The following is a 20,589-nucleotide window of genomic DNA, read 5'->3' on the forward strand; positions in this document are numbered from 1 at the left end:
TGAACTCTCCACCTTTCTTTTCGTTGAATTATTTTTATCGCTATCTTGCTTATTCACTGTGCTTTGGGCCTCCTTGCAAACACAAATGTGGCTATTTGCAATTCAAAGTAGGTTCTTTGATGGCTGCATGGCTGCCCAGTGTCATTTGTAGAACTGAAGTCACATCTGCCACTTTTTCCTGCCAAAAAGTTGAAGGCATTTGCCAGTAAAACAAACTGCTTCTGCATAAATAGTTTACAATGTATTGCTTGCCGTACATTTACTAAACAGCAAAGGCATTGTTTCACCTAAATTTAGAAGCAGTGTATTTCAGTTTTGTTTAGTATAGTTCCCAAATTGACTTAGGCTTTGCAGGATTCTGTAGTGTAGGTCTCCGGCTCATTTTTGACCAATGATTTTTTTTTAACATGCACTGACATCACACAGTAAATGGGTGCCTTACATTTTTCTCTATCAAAACATGGTCACAATGGCTGGGATCGAACTCAGGTTCCTCAAATTTAAATGCCTAAAACTGGTTGTTTCATACTATTTCCTAGACGACTTTCATCGGGGTAGCCTTGTAGTACCTAATTTACTATAGCTACAAGTCCTTGTAGTACCTAATTTACTATAAACACACTTGTGGCACATGATGATGACATTAAGCGTTTCTTTGAAATCTTGGATTGCTAGCTGACCAGTGTGCAAACCATAAGGGAGTGATGTCAAAATACTCTGGTTCTCCCCTCTTCAAGTGTTGCTATAATTTGTGAGCTTAATCCTTTAATTTTGTAGCAATGATTCCTTCTTCAAAAAGATTGGTAGGCATAATGGTGCATGTACAACATGTCACCTAATTCGGAAGCTTTTGAAGCGGCTGTAAGATAGTTTGGAATTCAAGTTAGCCAAGGTCACTTTGAGATGTATACAAGGAATAAACAGTTGCGAAAACCAGCACTTACTTATTTGACTCAATATTGAACTGCACCATTCTGTGTAAGCATGTTATGGGGTGCCCACAACTTCAAAAATAAACACTGTTGTTTCTTCTTGCCATGACACTTGAGCAGAATACCAATCACATACATAAAGAGTTACAAAAAACAAATTGCACAGCATGCTATGCCACTGCCTCTGCTTAACAGGTGCAGTTAAGTTAGCTATTGCGCTCAACAAATGCCTATTCAACGCAGTGCTCTCAAACAAGCGTGAGTACTTTAAGAGGGTGGAAATTCAGGCTGGTTGGTGCATGATCTGTGGCTAAAAACAGCGCTAACACGAGACGAAGCAGACGAAACAGCGTCGTGTACCCTCTGCTTCGTCTCGTGTCAGCGCTGTTTTTAGCCACAGAAGTGTGAGTACTTGGTTATCGAGTTGCCGCTATGACCAGGGCGTCGTAATCATGCGTGCGTTCACAAAACGAGAGCATGTTTTCATTTCAAGGATTATTACCGCTAATTTCAGAAAACTGGCTTCGCTGTTCCAGCATATTGCCATATAGAAACATTTCCGTATTAAAATGCCGGAAACTGGAAAAAAAAAAATGAAAAAATCCTGAGTGAAAACAGCTGCTCACAAGGTAGCATAAAATGAGAGACGGCCTTTGAGATGTAATTTAGCATCGGTAGTAGTCTACATTTGCCCTTGGGTAGCCCAGTAGCTTTAGCATCCTTAGCGAAGACCCCCGAGCAGCGATGCAGCATCACAGCAAATGTTTCACAAATACACCACGTAACCACGTTTTTTTTTTCTCTCTCTTTTTCCCCCCTTTTTACCCCCCATATTCCAGCGGTGCTTATCTAAATATTGCAGTGCTACTAACCAAGGCACTTTCAACGATTAGTGGCTCCAAGGCGAGCTCCAACGGCGCTACGCAGCTTTCTTGGAATCGACACACTTGCACATCCAGCACCAGCACAGTCGGCATCCAGCATGTTTAGGCAGCAAAAGTTCAGCAGTCGTGGCTTCACAAAATCGCTTGCTGTCGGAGTCAAACACCAGACTTCGAGATGACGGCCAAGACACTTGTTTCGAACTGCAAACATCACAGTATCCAGCATCCAAATGGCACGGCTTGGGCCACTGCATTTATAAAGCCTCAAAACTGCGGCCGCAGCACCCCTTAAGCCACAGGCACTACCACTAAGCCATAGTAGAAGGATACGCGTTTGTCTGGTTAATCAACGCCCCAACGCCAGCGTCGGCGAAGCAACGGCGCGCGCGTGTGCGCCGCCATCTTCCTTTGGCGTGAAAAAAAATAGAAACAAGCAAAAAACAACTTAAAGGAAGTGACGGCGTGTCACGTGCTTGTGCGTCAGAGCGTCGTCTGCTCGAGTGCTCCTACGGGATATGGTTTGTCAATACGCAACCAGGCGCGCCCCTAGTCGCAAAAACACCTGCAGAGAGCAATACACGCGTATCGAGGAAATACGGCCCAGTTAGCGCTGAAGCTCCGAGACCAGTACTTGAGCACGATCCAAGACCCAAGGGGAGATACAGGTACAGTGGAGACGAAGATATTGAGCTAGATGAACCTTTCAAACTATACGAGCTCAAGGCAGCCCTAGCGACAATGAAACGCGGGACCGCCCCTAGCAAAAAAACTGATACAAATTTCTACAAGTCTCTTAGGAATATGTATAAGTCCTGTAGGTCCTTCTATGAGTCTGGTAGATATCCCTACCTGACCAATAGAACTTTTTACCAGACTTGTATACGGCATATAGATATCAATATGTCACCTATGGGTCCTTCTACAAGTCTGGTACATATTCCTACCTGACCCATAAACCTCTTTACAAAACTGATAGACAGCACATAGATCTCATTGTGTCATCATCATCATCATCAGCCTAATTATACCCACTGCAGGGCGAAGGCCTCTCCCATATCTCTCCACTTAACCCGGTTCTGTGCTAGCTGCATCCACTTGACCCCTGCGAACTTCTTAATCTCATCCGCCCACCTAACTTTCTGCCGCCCCCTGCTACGCTTTCCTTCCCTTGGAATCCAGTTTGTTACCCTCAGCGACCATCGGTTATCCTCTCTTCGCACTACATGCCCTGCCCATGTCCATTTCTTCTTCTTAATTTCCACTAGAATGTCGTTAACTTGAGTTATTTCTCTGACCCACTCTGCACGCTTTCTATCTCTTAATGTTACCCCTACCATTTTTCGTTCCATAGCCCTCTGGGTTGTCCTCAACTTAAGTAGAACTCTCTTGGTTAGCCTGCACGTTTCAGCCCCATAGGTGAGTACAGGCAAGATGCAACTGTTGTATACTTTCCTCTTGAGCGATACCGGTAAGCTGCTAGTCATAATCTGCGAGTGCTTGCCAAATGCGCTCCATCCCAATCTTATTCTTCTTGTTATTTCCTTTTCATGGTCCGGATCTGCGGTTACTACCTGTCCTAAGTAGATATATTCGCCTACTACTTCCAGTATTTCGCTACCTAATGTAAACTCCTGTTCCTTCCCGAGGCTGTTGAACATTACCTTAGTCTTCTGCATATTGATTTTCAAGCCTACCTTTCTAATTTTCCTGTCTAGGTCATCAATCATTATTTGCAGTTCATCTCCCGAGTTGCTTAGCAAGGCAATGTCATCAGCAAATCGCAGATTACTGAGGTATTCTCCATCTAGCCTTATCCCTAACTGCTCCCATTCCAAGTCTCTGAATACTTCCTCTAAACAAGCTGTGAATAGTACTGGGGAGATTGTGTCTCCTTGCCTAACACCTTTCTTTATGGGAATTTTGTTACTTTCTTTATGCAGAACTATGGTTGCTGTGCAGCCACTATATATATCTTCCAGCACTTTCACGTACGGCTCGTCTACCCCCTGATTTCGCAATGCCTGCATCACCGCCGAGGTTTCAACTGAGTCAAATGCTTTTTCGTAATCAATGAATGCTATGTATAAGGGCTGGTTATATTCCGCGCATTTTTCTATCACCTGATTGATGGTATGGATATGATCGATAGTAGAGAGAGGAGAAGAAAGAAACCCATCAACGAATTAGCGGTGAGGGGGAGGGCAGAAGAGTTCAGGATCTCGCTACAGAATAGGTATTCAGCTCTAACTGAGGATGGCGACATTATTCTAGAGGCAAGGAACAATAATTTCAGAGATATCATTACTGAGTGCGCGGTAGAAGTAGGCGGTAGGATAGTTAGAGAGGATACCGGTAAGCTGTCTAAGGAGACGAAAGATTTGATTAAGAAACGGCAGAGTATGAAAGCTTCCATTCCAACAGACCAGATCGAATTGGCCGAGATATCAAAGCTAATCAATAAGCGCAAGGTGGCCGATATAAGGAAGTATAACATGGAGAAAATTGAGCATGCTGTAAAGAACGGGGGAAGCCTTAAAGCGGTAAAGAAGAAATTGGGCATAGGCAAAAACCAGATGTATGCGTTAAGGGACAAGGCGGGCAACGTCATCACTAATATGGACAAGATAGTCAAAGTAGCCGAGGAGTTCTATACAGATCTCTACAGTAGCCAAAGTAGTCAGGACCGTAATGAGATTGGCGTCAGGGAAAAACAGTCAGACGTTCCACCAGTGACGAAGGACGAGGTCAAGAAAGCACTAGAAACTATGAAAAGGGGGAAATCAGCTGGAGAGGATCAGATAACTACAGATTTGCTGAAGGACGGGGGGGATATCGTGCTAGAAAAACTGGCCACCCTGTATACGCAGTGCCTGGTGTCATCGACGGTACCGGAAGCATGGAAGAATGCAAACATTATCCTCATTCACAAGAAAGGGGACTCTAAGGACCTTAAAAATTACAGACCAATCAGCTTACTGTCTGTTACGTATAAGGTATTTACTAAGGTAATCGCTAATAGAATCAGGATAACCTTAGACTGCAATCAAGCAAAGGATCAAGCACGGTTTCGGAAACGGTACTCTACTATCGATCAGATCTCATTGTGTGCCCTAATACAAACCTGAAATGATGATGTATCAGTCTTTTACAGCCAAATAGAGTTCATCACACAGCGCACATAAATCTAACTGAAGCAATAATAAAGCCATAGTAGAGATAACATGAACTTATATGGCACCTCCACACCTGATGACAACAACCCCCAATGGGCTGCCTGCCATGTGTACAGATTATTAAACACAGTTGCATATTCAATGCAATAATAGAATATAAAATGAAATGAACTCAGACTAAACTGTGATACTATGATAATCTCTTTTTTTCATTCGTTGAAATACAGGCTAGTTTGTTGTTATTGATGAATTTTTTTTTCAGTTGATATGCATAACCTTAAATGCATTTTAATTCAATGCACATGTCTTTTGAAGTGCAGCAGCAATATCTATTTTGTGAAAATGTAATATGAAATTTGAATAAATAAAGCACCTTTACAGTTTCATGACAGGCGTGCTCAACTTTATTGCATTATATGCCATTTACATGAGAGAGACTACAGCAACTAATGCGTATCTAAACAGAAATATTGCTTTGAAATATATTTACAAAGGCAGGAGAACGGTGGGTGATGACCTCCTTGTGAATACTATTCACATACTTCAGTCTAGCTCTCATATGTCAGCCTGAGTGTGAATACCATAAATTCAACTCTTACAACATGACTATATATACTTTCAACGCCTATAAGTAAACAACCAGATTTAAGCAAATTTAGATAGACACATGAATGAGAGTACTTTAGACCACCAACAGTGAAGTCATTAATAAGGAGCCAGCTTATCATCTAAAAAAGGACCAGTGTGAACATGATTTTTAGTTGTATAAAATGCCAAAACTAATTTAAGGATGTCACTATCATATTCAAAATTGAGATCATGGCACTTTGTACACACTGCGGTTTTTCCTTCATCCAGGAACTATTGTGATAAATGACAAAGCACTATTGAGTGAATGAACTTGAAAAACGGCAATTTATCATGGAATATCGACAAGGAGCAAAAAGTATGCATGCAGTATTATTACTATAAGACACATTAAAACATGAAAACACAGCATTATTTAGACAACAGTTAATACAACTTGCAGAGCTTGCTCATGCAAGCAAGCATATGCGTTTGTACAACCCTATACTCACGGAAAGAACTGTCAAACATAAGGCACACATTGTAAGAACAGAAGAGATAATTCTTCCACTGCGAGCTCTTAGTCTGACCACTACATGTCGCAATGGGAAAGAGAAATTTAATTTGAACAGCCTTCTACATACCACAGCAACCAAAACTATCAGCATGAGGGCCATATACAGGGTTTGGGGTCGTCGATACAAACTCAAAAACACTGATAGATGTAAATCAAATTCATTTTTGGAAATTCGGTTTTGTCCAAACAGTCATTGTCTTGGTTGTGCCACCACAGCTAACTGGCAAATTTGAAACAGCTATAATAACTCAAAGGAAAACAGCAAAGCAAACAGGCTTGAGGCAAGGTGTAACAGTGATGCCATTCTGTCAAAAACAACTGCGCTTTTCAGATATCATTCAGCTGCCTAGCATGACTGCATATATATTGAGGAGCTTTGCGTCATCATCATCTGCTATTGAAGTGCTGTTGATTCGATCACTGTCATCACCAAATGAGGGCAGTTGCATATGGTTCTGCACTACTTGTAGGGCACTGACCCAAACCATGCATAATTGCCACCAAAAATTGTCATTTTTTGGCTACTGTGATTGTTGGCAGCTACATTACTGCTGTCAAAATGCATACTATGCAGTTCCCCACCCATTCCGTCAAATGAGCGTAAAATTGATTATGTGACAATGGTGTATTTACAAAAACCTTATATTTGCAATCTCTCAGCTGAAATGTATTCTGAAACAGTATATGCCACATTTTTAAATGTATAACCAGAAAAGTACAAACATTATTTGTACGCATACAGTTCCAAGCCAAGACCTCCGGTATCATGGCTGAATACTGTTCACCAGACTGTTTTGAGCATGAGAGTTAGTCTTTTTCATAGAGGTTTGGAATCGTTGAAACAAAAATAATGTGGTCTATTTCCATAAACACACACAGGCGCATAACTTCACTGGGTTTTATGTAAACTAACGGCTCTTCTCTTTTGACACAAATCAATAGGTGCTTTGCATAGAGCCTTTCGACAAGTAGTAGTTCCTGGCACTGCAAAATTATGCAAGAATTTTCGCCACTAAGAATTCTATGAATTAGAAAAAAAGAGCCAGAAAAGCTGATAAATGCACTGTTGTTAGTCTTTATAGGCCTGGTATACTGATCAGAGTGAAATGTTTGCTGACTGCTGACCACTTGGTTATATTCAATAACACTTGAGTCACAGCCAAGCTTATCAGCAATAGCCTGCTTTTCACTTGAATCCAAGTTTAAGCATGGCTTTCCAGTGCCTAGCAAAACTGTTTGCTGACTGGTTCTTTTCCTCTGTACACCCAGAAAATTTACTGCTCCTGGTGAAAGGTTTAAAGTTGCTTTCGCTGTCTGTAACTTTCGAGCAAGTATGTAACATATGTATCAGCAGCGCGAACACAATCAGAGGAAAAAGAAGAATAAGATAGGACAGATCGTGTTATTCAAGTATGTAACGTTCTAATATTTGCAGAGGAACACCATTAGCTCCACTCACCAGTTTAACGAGAAGTCCATTTCCACCTTCAAATGCAAATGAAGAATGTGACCAAAGAGGTCCTAGTTTAGCCACACTCTTTGGCAGATGCAGAAGTTGGTGTACATTGTAGGTCATTGCAAACAATCCATACAATGACTGTGTTTGCACAACAAACTCTGACAGAAGATCTGATGACCTGAGAATATCATCTGATGATATGGTGTCCTGTAGAAGTATGTAGATTCCCTCTACAAGCAAACTGAAATGTTTTATGTAAATATCTGGCAAAGAGCCACGAAGACACGGTAGTGAATAATGATGAACCCACCACTTCCATTCGCTGGCTTTCCAGATAGCGAAGTCAGATAATCTTCGAGGTGTACGTGTGAACCAATTTGGGGGCTTAATTGCCAATAACCTCCTGTTTAAAGAGTTCACTGTTTCTCGTGCACCAATGTAATATTCAGCACCTCTCGAATGTAGCCACAAGGAACAAAATTGCTTAGCCACACCTTCAAGAACCACATGCATATAGTCTGGGCTTGTTCCCCAAACTAGATCGTAACCAGGCAGCTCCGATAGCACTGTTCTGCCCTTCATACCATTCACAACAACATTTGTATGTTGTGCTTTTTTCCCATCTGCCTTCTTGCTGTTGGAAGTCCTTTCCATGGCAGCTCCTCCATGATCAGGAAGGATATACCTCAGGGCCCCTGAAAGAATCAACAAGAAATAACACCAAAACATTACTGGCCATAACACCATTTGTGCTTTTAAGGTTAGCATCACACTTTATGAAATTTTACGAGTCATTTCAAAGTTGGGATATTAAAACTCACCATGAGCTAATTTTCCACGCAGCAGGCAGATACTACAACCATAATGTCCATTGAAGTTCTTCATGTGAAGCACCATTGCCCGGGCAGGTGTATCCACACAGACACCTGCCACCTTTAGTGCAGACCTTATTGTTTTGCCACTGTGCTTCCATACAACAAAAGTTGCACTCATGAGTTCATTTAGGAATGTTCCTAGGAACATTTGCATGTCAGGATGGCCACTGCCAAACCACAAGCCACCCAAGAGCACATTGGACCATCTCATGAAAATGGGCAGTTCGTTCACTACCAGTTGGATTGGCCATAAAGAATCTTTGCTGCAGTTGAACACCCTTGCACCATCCGTGTTCAGTGTGAGCGTGATGTCACACCAGCTGGAATTCTCTCTGACCTTTCTGACAAGTGAACCATCACTAATATCCGTAATACCCTCAGACATGTCCCTGTTCTTCAGATTTTGATACAAAGCTTCTGCCACCGCATTATCTTGTAGAAGTTCTTGAAGTTGGAGTTTGATATCCAAAGTAGAAAAAAAGTTTCTATGTTTGAAGTTGGATATGGGTATGTTGCTGCCGCATTTGCTGCAGGATACATGCTGTTTGGCTGGCTTACCGGCATAAGTCATACAGGAAGGACCAAAAAATGATGGTGCACTGTCTCTGTTATTGAACTTGCCCACAGTTTTCGTAGTGCATATTGTGAGCTTGGAATGACGGGGCTGCCAAGCAAGAAGTTGACCAGTCTGGTAAGGCCTTCAATTTGCACCCAGTTCAAACCTGACACGATACTGTAGTTCAGAATTCCCAGCAACGCTTCTGCAACTGTAACTGTACAATTTGGGAGTGTCCTCTTTGACGCCTCTTGCCAACCATCGAACAACGTGTTGTCCTCTGTGGAAGTGCCACTAGCTGAGCTGTCGCTGTCGCTGTCAGCGTTCGGGTTGGATGAAATGTCGCTTTCAACAGTGAGCCAGTCAGCATCTGACAAAAAAAAGCATCTTAACGTGTGCCCAATAACAGTTAACATACGTGCTAATTGCCACCGCACTAAAACCTAGAACAAAAAAAAAGTGTGTTACATTTGCCCCATGCTTCGTGGAAACAAATTTGCCTAAGAAGGGAGCCGGGCCTTTTAAAATGTCCCGACACCAAATTTTACTAGTTACCCAAGTACTAACTTCCACAGCGATGAGAGTTCAACTTAATCTTGAAGTTAATAGCCGGTGTGAACAGACGACATAAAATGGAAACGCGGGCAGGCATTAAATTTTGAGAGAATGTTTAAGGCTTGACTGCAGGAATTTGCAGATGGTTTAAATATTTCAACTCTCATCCTTTTTTATTGGAATATTGCCAGGGCAAATTAAACAGACTGATATCTTTTTTTCGTGAGCAAACAGGTCATACATAAATTATGACCAGCCTACTTACCATCATTCATTGTGGCAGGCATGCAGTCATCGCTGTCCTCCGCGGGTTCGAGGAAGATCTCAGATGAGTCTTGCTCCTGCTGGGTTATCGTAGCCTCAGATGCACTATTTACATCCGCGTCTAGTTGGGACAACCGAGATTTCTTCCGCCATTTTGTCGTCCTTGGAATGCCACACAGTGCGTCCGGCTCAAGGTACAACTTTCTCTTCTTCGGGCGGTTCACAGAGGTGACGTCTATTGCACTTGGTTGTGAAGTAGAAGCCATTATACCACGCTAATTCGACTGCGGACAGCAACAGGAGTGGAAACAGAAGCATCCGGCTTTGTTTCGGTTAACTGCGGCGCTCAAGCCCCTCTTGAGAAAATTTTCGGCTGTGCGCGTTGAACATGCTGTCATATCATGTCATGCGAGCAGGCACTGATGCGAGTGACTCCGGGACCTTTCGCACAATTGCGATATGAACACCATGAAGTTTCTTCACACTGCTGAGAAAAGCTGGAAGGTGATCGTTTAAAAACTACAGTGACGCTGCACAAGAATTTACCAACCTGTAACAATGGTCAAATTGTGTGTACATCAATGTTAATTGCTACCTAACTGAACGCTTTGCCTTTTCACAGTAATGTCGTAATTCAATAAAAAAATCTAACCTCAGTAAACCCTTTGTTGCTTTGGCGGGGCGAAGTGCGGTATTTCAGCAAGAAGAGAGACTACAGAACATGCTGTTCTACTTAAAGTTCAATGCTCCAACCACGGCAATATGCCGGAATGGCTTTCAAGCACGCACGGTGCTTTTGAGCAGGCACTTGGATTCCCGCCTGTTCCCGTCTAGACTCTCGACGACTGCTTTATGGCGATTGGGCTGCACTTTGGGATGTTGAAAGCTCTGGTAGAAGCAACAGTGAAAACAATTAGAAAGCAATGACTTACGTCGTGCAATAAAAATTCCTTGAAGAATAATAGACTGTAGGGATGCTTATGTAATTCGGCTAGGACACTTGCGAAACCAGTCAGAAATCCAAATAAACAAGCAAACGATTTTCGTACATCGTTTTTCTTACAAATTTTTAGAATGCTTTTAATTAATTTAATTTCTTTTTAATTTAATTTAGGGTTTTACAAAGTACTAGCATGGCAGAAGTAGGTGCTAGCCATTGTTGGTTCTAGCCGAAGCCGCTCATTTTAGCGCGCCAACAGTCTAGTCATTGTTCTACCTGCGCGCCACATGGGCCCTATTCTAGCTGCGCGCCACATCAAAACAAAGGGTTTAGACGGGAGCGCCGTGGATGGGAGGCATGTTTTTATGACAAAGCATGTATGCTTATGTCAAGTTTGTTGATGACAAGGAGAGGCACATTGTGCCCGTTGAAGATATTCTGAACTTTCACCCTGACGGCTCTTCGAAGTTTGTGCGTAGGAAAGTGTACAGTGTGAAGTGGTCTGACAAAGTGCAAGACGGATATTTTGGTGCAAAGATATTGGAAGTATTCGGTAAGTTTCTTTGTACTCTATGGTGCGCTAGGCCAGACAGCAAACGTTTATGGCATTTACCAGCCGACGTATTTTGAATGTCTTAAACCAAACTATGTATAATGCATGCTGTTTTTTACGTTATTGTGATTCAATTTTATACACTCGGTGTAACACGTTTTTTACTGCGAATGTTATACATTTTTAATGTTTTATCTTCAAGTATTATTGTTCGCGGGAAACGAACGTAGGGCTGTTAGTGCCCTACAGTAGTGCGAAAGCCGCGGGTCACGTACAATATTCCATTGAGAAGGGATTGTGATCGGGAGGGCAGTTTTACTGAGGCTTGCACCTTATAGCTAAAAAGCTAACGGCTCTGAAAATTTCCAGAAACTCGCGAAGAAGCGGAGTTAAAAGTGCAGCGCAAGCGGTTCTCAGTACCACCGATCATGGACTCGGGGTCAAGCAGTGACGAAATGGTAAGTAATGACTGCACTGTGCCTTGGCGGCCAATTAATATACAATCTCTGCAACAGGTGCAGGACAGACCGAAAGTGCGTACACCTTCTGCAAAACAAATGAAGCAACATCAACGCAGACTGCTGGAAAGTGACAGCAGCCCGAGTGACGAGCTAGTGGCTCGTTCGGAAGTTAAAACTCTTCGAGAAAAAAACAAGGCACTTTTGCAAGAAAATCGGACATTGAAAAAAGAAAATGGCCTACTTAGGGAGCTGAACATTCGACTGCAAAAAATTTTGACAGGTAAGTATATATATGATGTTTTTCATCCCATATATTTCGGGGCTGCCAGGAAGTTTAGCTCATGCGAATGAAAAGCGGAAAGCATTAATTCGAATTGTTGGGCTGCATTTGGAACCTTTACTAAAATATCAAGCGTAGCACTGTGGCATTTCTTTCAGGCACCTAATAAGAAGCCTTGGTGTAATAAGCTTGTTTCATTGTGAGCGTGGGTGTAAACTGCGATATTGCAGGTGTCGCTGTGTTTTAAACTTTCCTTCCTTCTAGTGATGATAGGTTCGTTGTTCGGCGGGTACCGAAGCAGACGATGAGAACAGTAGACGAGGATATGATGATGATCAAGAGGGGATGTATATTTACAGATGAAAAATATTATACATTGGCAAACTGTAAGTTGCAGTAACAAGTCACACAGACACTGCAACTTAAAACAAAAACAGACTCTCACACAGAGAAGTCCCACTACAAGCCCTTACTTTTCTACCGAGCATTTTGGTTAAAGCCTAGGGACTCTAAATACGTGCTAAGCACGGAGCCTCATACTTGACTGACAAACATGGTCCGAGGACCGCTTTTTGATGGCAAACATCAACAAAGGCCTGAGGGCGGTCACCTTAGGTGACCCGCCTCGTAAATAAAGCAACCAATCAAATTATTGAAAAACATGCCACAACCCCCGTGGGTTGGGAATAATCTCGGACCTAGGTCCTTAATTACTTCAAATAAAAAAAAATACAACATTCAAAACACACTCTTTCCACTTGCCGGTTCCCAAGCCCTCTCACAGGGTGCCTGTCTTTGTCTCCACTCCTCAGCCTGTTTGCGACGCGACCTTGCAGCTGCGCCTTTGTAAAAGAAACGTCGAGGTCACTCAGCCGTCCCGTTCGAGGAAAAGGGGGCGAGGGGCACTGTCCCTGAGCAGTGTATAGTCGCCGTCGGTCGGAATGTCCCGGCCACAGCGGGAGAACGCTGGGCTGATTGCCTACTTCGGGGGAGGGGGGCAGGTGTCGCGCCTATTGTCGCCCTCTGCTGACCGTAAGCTGGTTCGCAGAAGCGTACCACTGTTGATCCCGGCTGCGTTCGCATCTTGGCGACGCCTCGAGACAAAGGGTGAAACCAACCAGGCCTCCAGCGCGCCCCGCGAGCCCGCGCCCAAGAAAAGGGGGGGGCAGGGAGAAAAAAAAAAAAAAACAGCGCTCGCTCCTTTGCCTCGGCGCGTGGGGGGGGGGGGCATCGACCGCCAGCGCGACTGCACGTGCGAGTCGCTTTTCACTGCGGCCTTACACGCCCCTCCCAAGAGGGTAAATGAGCTTGGAATCCGGTCATTTCAGCCTAATATAACAAAGGCCGCAACAACCCGCGAAGAAAACAAAACATGTAAGACACTTCGCACGTGAATGAAACACCAAATGAAACTCGCGACACAAGATGGGTAAAAGACAAAACAGATCACACATTCGCATTGGCGGACCGGACAGTGTTCGTGAAAGTTCCGCGCGCGAGCAATTGGATGTCCTCACGTCAAGTTCACGTGCACTCCACCGGTCACATGACACACTGCACTGTCTTTACACCACTTTTTAGTGCCGCCAAACAGCTCCGTGCACGCCACCCGTTGGGTAAGCAGGAACCCTCACGCCTGGTGAGGCCAGCATGGCTATGCCAAACAACCAGATACAAAATTGGACAGTGAGGCTTTCTTCGTCCCGGTACTTTGCGCAAGATTTGTACGGGGGCTCCAATGACGAGGCTAGCCCATGCCCATGCAGTTTCCTGCGCTGACGAAGCGAGTTGAGCAGGCGCCCGCTGCTATCATTCGAAGCCGGTACGATCTCGTGCGCGCCTCGGCGCACGCGTTGTCGTGCATTAGGAGTTTTCAGCGCCTGCGGTGCACCGTTGTCACCTCTCGCGGCCCTAGCGCTTGAGATCCTCTCACTGACCCTCACTGGCAAATTGTTGGTTACAACCGGCACGTCGTCGCACCTTACCTCTGGCGGCCTCAACTTTCGGAGGCTGCCCATTGCTGTCCTGCCTGCGTGAACTTTGAGAGGCCCACCTGCGTACTCCTCGCCACTCCTGTGCTGTAGTTGAGCGCGTTCGCTCTCTTGACCAGAGATATCGAACTGGCCAGAATCCATTACTGCGCCCTCCGTTTCAAGTGGGGCGGGCACCCTCACCGTAGGCTCAGCCTCAACACCTGTTGCGCGTAGATCCACACAAGGAGCGCACTCCGTTTCCGTCAGCTGATCTGCTCGCACTTCGGTAGCGAAATTTCTGTTCGCGTGATCCGCGCCGCTGCCGTCGGGCTCCAATCCTGCTAACGGCTCGTCCGTTTTTTCGCGCATTACCAATCGTGCCACGACACTGCTCGGGCAGTTCGTCTCGCCCCCTAACGCTAGCTCCTCTAGCTGCGCCTGTGGGGCTGCACTAGCAGTTTCCGCCGCTCCCTGCCCTGAGCTAGCAACGCTTCGCTCGCCCAGGCTATCTGTATTCGTCGAATACCGGGAGGGGCAGCCCTCAACTGCACTAGAGCTTTCTGCCACGGGGCCAAGGTCTAACTGTCGCTGCTCCGTTGCTTCGGATGCAGTTTTAGCCTTTCCGCCGCCGGCCTGCTCACGCATGAGCGCTCTCATCAATCTCTCTTCCTCTTTTAGAATTTCCCGTTTTTTTCGCTCAAAATCCAATTCAAGTTGCCGAATTACCAGACGCGCTTCCTCCGTCAGGGGATATGCGTAAGCCCTGCTTTCAATCATATCTGGCGTCCTTACTGCCTAGTACCTCACTTTCCCTAGCACAAGCCAAGGCAACCTCGACCAGACGCGAGAAATCCCACTCACCCGTCACCAGCGTCGCTGCGGGTAGTAGCACACAGCCCGGGAGTCACGCCTTGGCTGGTCGTCCTCGGCAGGTAGCTTGCAGTCGTCCTTTGGCTGCCGCTGCTGCTGCCCGAGGCCTTGTTGCTTGCTTCTTTGTAGTAGGGTGCCGAATCCTGTCGGCTGTGCCAGTGATGTTATGCTGGCTTCGAATGCAGTGAAGAACTAGTGGACGACGGCTCAGTCAACGATGATCAAGAGGGGATGTATATTTACAGATGAAAAATATTATACATTGGCAAACTGTAAGTTACAGTAACAAGTCACACAGACACTGCAACTTAAAACAAAAACAGACTCTCACACAGAGAAGTCCCACTACAAGCCCTTACTTTTCTACCGAGCATTTTGGTTAAAGCCTAGGGACTGTAAATACGTGCTAAGCACGGAGCCTCAAACTTGACTGACAAACATGGTCCGAGGACCGCTTTTTGATGGCAAACATCAACAAAGGCCTGAGGGCGGTCACCTTAGGTGACCCGCCTCGTAAATAAAGCAACCAATCAAATTATTGAAAAACATGCCACAACCCCCGTGGGTTGGGAATAATCTCCGACCCAGGTCCTTAATTACTTCAAATAAAAAAAATACAACATTCAAAACACACACTCTTTCCACTCGCCGGTTCCCAAGCCCTCTCACAGGGTGCCTGTCTTTGTCTCCACTCCTCAGCCTGTTTGCGACGCGACCTTGCAGCTGCGCCTTTGTAAAAGAAACGTCGAGGTCACTCAGCCGTCCCGTTCGAGGAAAAGGGGGCGAGGGGCACTGTCCCTGAGCAGTGTATAGTCGCCGTCGGTCGGAATGTCCCGGCCACAGCGGGAGAACGCTGGGCTGATTGCCTACTTCGGGGGAGGGGGGCAGGTGTCGCGCCTATTGTCGCCCTCTGCTGACCGTAAGCTGGTTCGCAGAAGCGTACCACTGTTGATCCCGGCTGCGTTCGCGTCTTGGCGACGCCTCGAGACAAAGGGTGAAACCAACCAGGCCTCCAGCGCGCCCCGCGAGCCCGCGGCCAAGAAAAGGGGGGGGGGGCAGGGAGAAAAAAAAAAAAAAAACAGCGCTCGCTCCTTTGCCTCGGCGCGTGGGGGGGGGGGGGGGGGCATCGACCGCCAGCGCGACTGCACGTGCGAGTCGCTTTTCACCGCGGCCTTACACTTCTCATGAGGGGTTTTATAAGCTAGCACATTTAAAATCGTTTAGTTATGTGTAGTGTATTGGACTGGTATGAAAATTAGGGGGATGGTCAAGCTTAGCTTATGAGTAGACATGATATGCCTTCAGAGGGACACAACACTAACCAAAATGTGTAATGAGATTAAGGTGCAAACAAAATAATCTTGCCTCATGTATTATAGATTGAGCACTGCAATATCGAAGAAACGAGAATCTATAATTTTATTTTGGCACTGAAAATCTCACAAAAAGGACTCAAGTGAACTTTTTTTTTTCGCAGACTTGTCATAAGGCATACTATAGAAAATCATGTAAAGTGTTCTCTTCCAGAAACCAGAGAAGGCTCTTGCAACATGTAATTATCACTGTAGTACCCCACATGGCCACATGTCAGCAAAGTGTCACTGATTTTCTTAACTGCATAATCCTTCAAGAGTGCATGCCTTGTTTTATTCTATTTTACGCTCTCTCCAGTGCACCCGTAGATAAAAAAAACTTCTTCTGCATAGTATGTGATGTGCTTTTAGTGCTTGCCAAAAGATGGTGCGGCAGTGTTTCGAATTCCTTGGTTGAACCAGTGACCACGGCCCAGTAAAACATTCGTCGATGAGGCTTGCATTCCTGTGCTATAACAGCCTTGGGTGGGGAAACTAAGACGGATGCCACTATGCACTAAATAAATGTCTAATTAGTGTCTGTGGATGAGATTTATATTAGCTTTTAGTACATTACTTCTAATGACATGAAATCGTTGAGGTCGCTCGCTGCTCATGGTTTCCATCATCAGTCTACGTAAAATTGGGCAGATACACTGATCAAATTTTTTCACTGCTTTTCTAACAAAACCCCTACGGACTCGACCACTCAAGTCGCGAAGCCTTTTAATGAGACAAAAAAAAAACTGGATGCTCAAAGTGCAGTGTTCCTCAGCTCTGCCTGGAAATTCAGAGAATTTTTAAAATATTCTTTAAGTTGGTTTTAGGGGAAGGAAGGTGCAGCATCTGTCTCAGTTCACAGTGGATATTTAAACCTACAATTAACAGAATATAATTCGAGGTACACATATCATTGGGTTGAATCCCTGTTGCAAAACTAGACTCCAACTTTACTAGGAGATGGATGCTAAATAGGAAGTGAAATGGTATGACATCACCTTAAACTTTGCACCAATAACGGTGGTCTAATAATTTTTATATGAAATCACGTGCATATATTTTCTGTCACATTTGGAACGATGCCAGGTTTTACCCCACAATTCTGCGGTACCGGAACAGCTTTTTTGCATGAGCCCAGCACGCTCTCGTGCAAAATATGCACCTAATAAAATTTTCATGTGCGTTTTAAGGATGATGTAATGCATTGTATGGCACTTTCACAGTTAAGTATAAACTGCAGACAGTTGACACACACGTCAGCATAGCATTATGCATGGAAAACTGGGCAAGAGTGCATGCATAGCACAATATTGCTCTGAGTGTTATGATGCAGTCTGGTGTCATGCAACGATAAGGAAATTTATTAAGGCACTTAGGAATAACGGTAGGTGTATTGAGCTGTGAAGACCTTTCATGACGTACGCTTGTTATGCTTGAGGCACTGGCTTTGCTAAAGGAGAGAAATCTCCCTTGAGAGCTTACATGAGTTTAGACACATAATACATAAAAATTGTCCATTACTTTGATGTTTAATACCAAATGTAGATGCAACATCTCTTTTTTGTGTGACTATTTTCCTCTCAGATAGCCACCCAACGTCCCACCCACCGTCAGATTGTGTGCCACTGCATGTGGAAGAAACAAGGAGTCCTGCACTTGGAAAAGGTACTAGGCAACTCACGTCTGGGTTTCTTACTGTTTTTTATGGGTTGGGTTTTTCATACCTATAGCTTTTGGAGATAACTTGTTCATTGCATTTTTCTTATTGGTTAAAACTGCATTGTTTATTCATCAAAAGGTATTTAGATTCAGTAATGTTTTGCATGAAAATCAGTCACAGGTAACAGTCATTATTTGGCTACTTCTATGGTCAGTGGACCTTCACTATGTTTTTTTTCTTAGTGTCTCAGAGGCATGACAGCCTGCAGCCAAAGGGATTTGCACAGCAAATCAAGCAAGTGAACCCCGAGGATGCCAGTAGCGTGTGCTCCGACAGACATGGTGATTTGCATTTTTGAAATTGGTGCATGTTACTCTAATGGTTTTGAGTCATGTGGATGGTCAAAGCACCATGCTGCTAATTCATTTCCCTCCGATCTGATTTTTTTTTTCACCTGTTAGAGCTACCACCTTCGCCAAGTGTTCAAGTCGCAGTTACACAAAGCCAGAGAAACAGCGAGGACAACAAACGAATACTTTTTCAAGAAAGTGAAGGCCAGGTAACCATCACTGTTGCATTTTACTTGTGTCAAGCCTTGTGTCAGCAATTTGTATTCCTAAGTTGGCTGCAACTTTTTCCAGGTCTAGATAAGCCAGCATGTAAGCTTGCCGACTTCAGACTTCAATGAAATAATGAGATCAAGAAACGATTCCACATTTGTGAGAGATGCCGCTACACGAATCTTCTCAACAGCTGGCCTTATCAATAGGAGCGTGACTGGGAAACCATCTAACAGGACGAAAACACCACCGAAGCCTCCTTTGAATAAACAGAAACTGGATGCACTAAAAGGTATAGCAGTTTTACTGCACTTACTTGATCATTTTATTAGACAAAGTAAATGAAATGTCAATGGCAATTTAAACTACCAAAGTAATACATAGGTCCTTTACTGTATTAGTGGCGCCTTCCAGCATGTGCAGATGTCTTCATAAAAGTGCTGTAGCTAGGCTGACATGGAAAGGTGGGTTACTTATTAGCCACATCAAACTCTTAATTACAAAATAGGTTTTGTGTCCTTTTGCACATATAATTGTTATTTAGCTGAGGGATGCTAATAAGACTGAATGTAGCACCTTTCATTGGAGGCACTGTGGTTTTCTGTAAATGTTCAGTATTTTTTGCTGAACTACAGACAAGTGCATCGTTTTGTCACATCTTCTGCTCTCCAACATTTGAAACTGTTTGGAAGTGCACAGAGTCATTCATGCCTGCCAGTTTGATTTGGTTTGGTTTATGACCCAAAGCAACTCAGCCTATGAGAGGTGCCATAGTGGAGGGCTCTGGAAATTTTGACCACCTAGGGTTCTTTAATGTGCACTGACATCACACAGCACACGGATGCCTTTTCTTTCGCCTCCACCACTAAGTGGCCGCTGTGCTGGGATTCGATCCCTCATGCTTGGGCACAGAAGTCGAGCATCCCTAACCACTGCGCCACCACAGTGGGGCTCATGCCTGCTAGTGAATACAAGGATACGCAACCCATTGCTCTTGGTTGGTTTATGGGGTTTAATGTCCCAGAGCAACTCAGGCTATGAGAGACGTAACTTTTACTGTTGTATGTGCTTGAGTATGCCACAGATTTTGTTGTATTCAATACTGACACATTTATTTGCAAAGTAAAATATATAAGAAATGACCTGAAAAAAATGCAAGAATATACAGCGCAGTCTTTTTAACATTCTTTCAGGCCTGCTGTTTTCCTCTGTAGCATTGTTACATATGACTGCAGCACAGCCCAGAAATAACATTCACTTGCATCATGAAAAATTATACCTGTAACTGTACTGCTTTCCTGCCCAGGTTTTTTTCATCAATTTTTTACGTCGGGGTCATCAGATGAAGACGCAAAAAAAAAACGGCTAAAGATGTTTGGTCGCCACCTTGCTTCGAAACTTTCAGACGTTTCTGCTGCAAAGCCCCTTATCACAGACAAGCAGTGAGAGACATCCACCTATGCTGTGTTTATTTTGGTTATTTTTAATGGTTTCAAAAGTTCCTTGAACCTTTTAGTTCTTGGCTGTGACTGCAATATTTTGCTGTTTTTTTCATTCCTGTGTGTGCCTCATAAGAAGTCTGCACAGCAGCACAGTGCAGCGTAAAGTACTAGTCAGTGGCTATTCGTTTACTTTTTGGTTTGTCTGAAAGAAAAAAAATGAAAACATGATTTTTTTTGTCGCTCCACCTATGGTGTGGTTAATGTTCATCACTTTCAGCGATTACCTGAAATTTTTTTTTTGTGCTCAACCATGTGATGTGGTTGATGTTAATTACATTTAGCTACTTTCTCATGGCAATTGTTTTATTGCTTGTGGGTCTAGGTTGCGATTTTCATTATTGAACTAAAAGATATTTTTGCCGCCCACTTGATATCGCGTTATGTGTTTACTTGTGAATTTCTAGTCACTGGCTCCTTGAATATTAGTTTTTTGGTTTCTGCCAGATAGGGGAGACAACTTTTGCATATTTTATGTTACTTCAAGTGTGGTGTGAAAGCCTTAATTGCATTTAGTTATTTTCCTGTAGCGGATTTTTTGGCCGCCTGCAAGCCAAAGCAAGTGGGAGTGGGCTGTGGGTTTCATTGCTTTTATACTA

At 44.1% G+C, this 20,589-nt stretch overlaps 1 protein-coding gene, 1 long non-coding RNA gene and 1 pseudogene across 2 annotated transcripts; 1 reads left to right on the forward strand and 2 right to left on the reverse strand.

Moving 5' to 3' along the window:
* Positions 1–6,160: 6,160 nt before the first annotated feature.
* On the reverse strand, positions 6,161–7,468 carry LOC146210052 (uncharacterized; the record flags this gene model as incomplete). Its single annotated transcript, XM_084581664.1, has 1 exon — positions 6,161–7,468. A coding segment is annotated over one exon (528 nt), but the record flags the coding sequence as incomplete, so codon positions are not given.
* LOC146210053 (uncharacterized) lies at positions 7,420–9,853 on the reverse strand (annotated as a pseudogene).
* Positions 9,854–11,951: 2,098 nt separating this feature from the next.
* On the forward strand, positions 11,952–18,490 carry LOC146210054 (uncharacterized). The gene is made up of 4 exons (XR_014703503.1): positions 11,952–12,076; positions 17,856–17,936; positions 18,174–18,272; positions 18,393–18,490. It is a non-coding gene; the product is annotated as an uncharacterized LOC146210054 (long non-coding RNA).
* Positions 18,491–20,589: the final 2,099 nt, after the last annotated feature.

The sequence above is a fragment of the Amblyomma maculatum genome, chromosome 1 (assembly GCF_055883805.1).
Source record: "Amblyomma maculatum isolate TAMU_Amacu chromosome 1, ASM5588380v1, whole genome shotgun sequence".
Taxonomy (NCBI): domain Eukaryota; kingdom Metazoa; phylum Arthropoda; class Arachnida; order Ixodida; family Ixodidae; genus Amblyomma; species Amblyomma maculatum.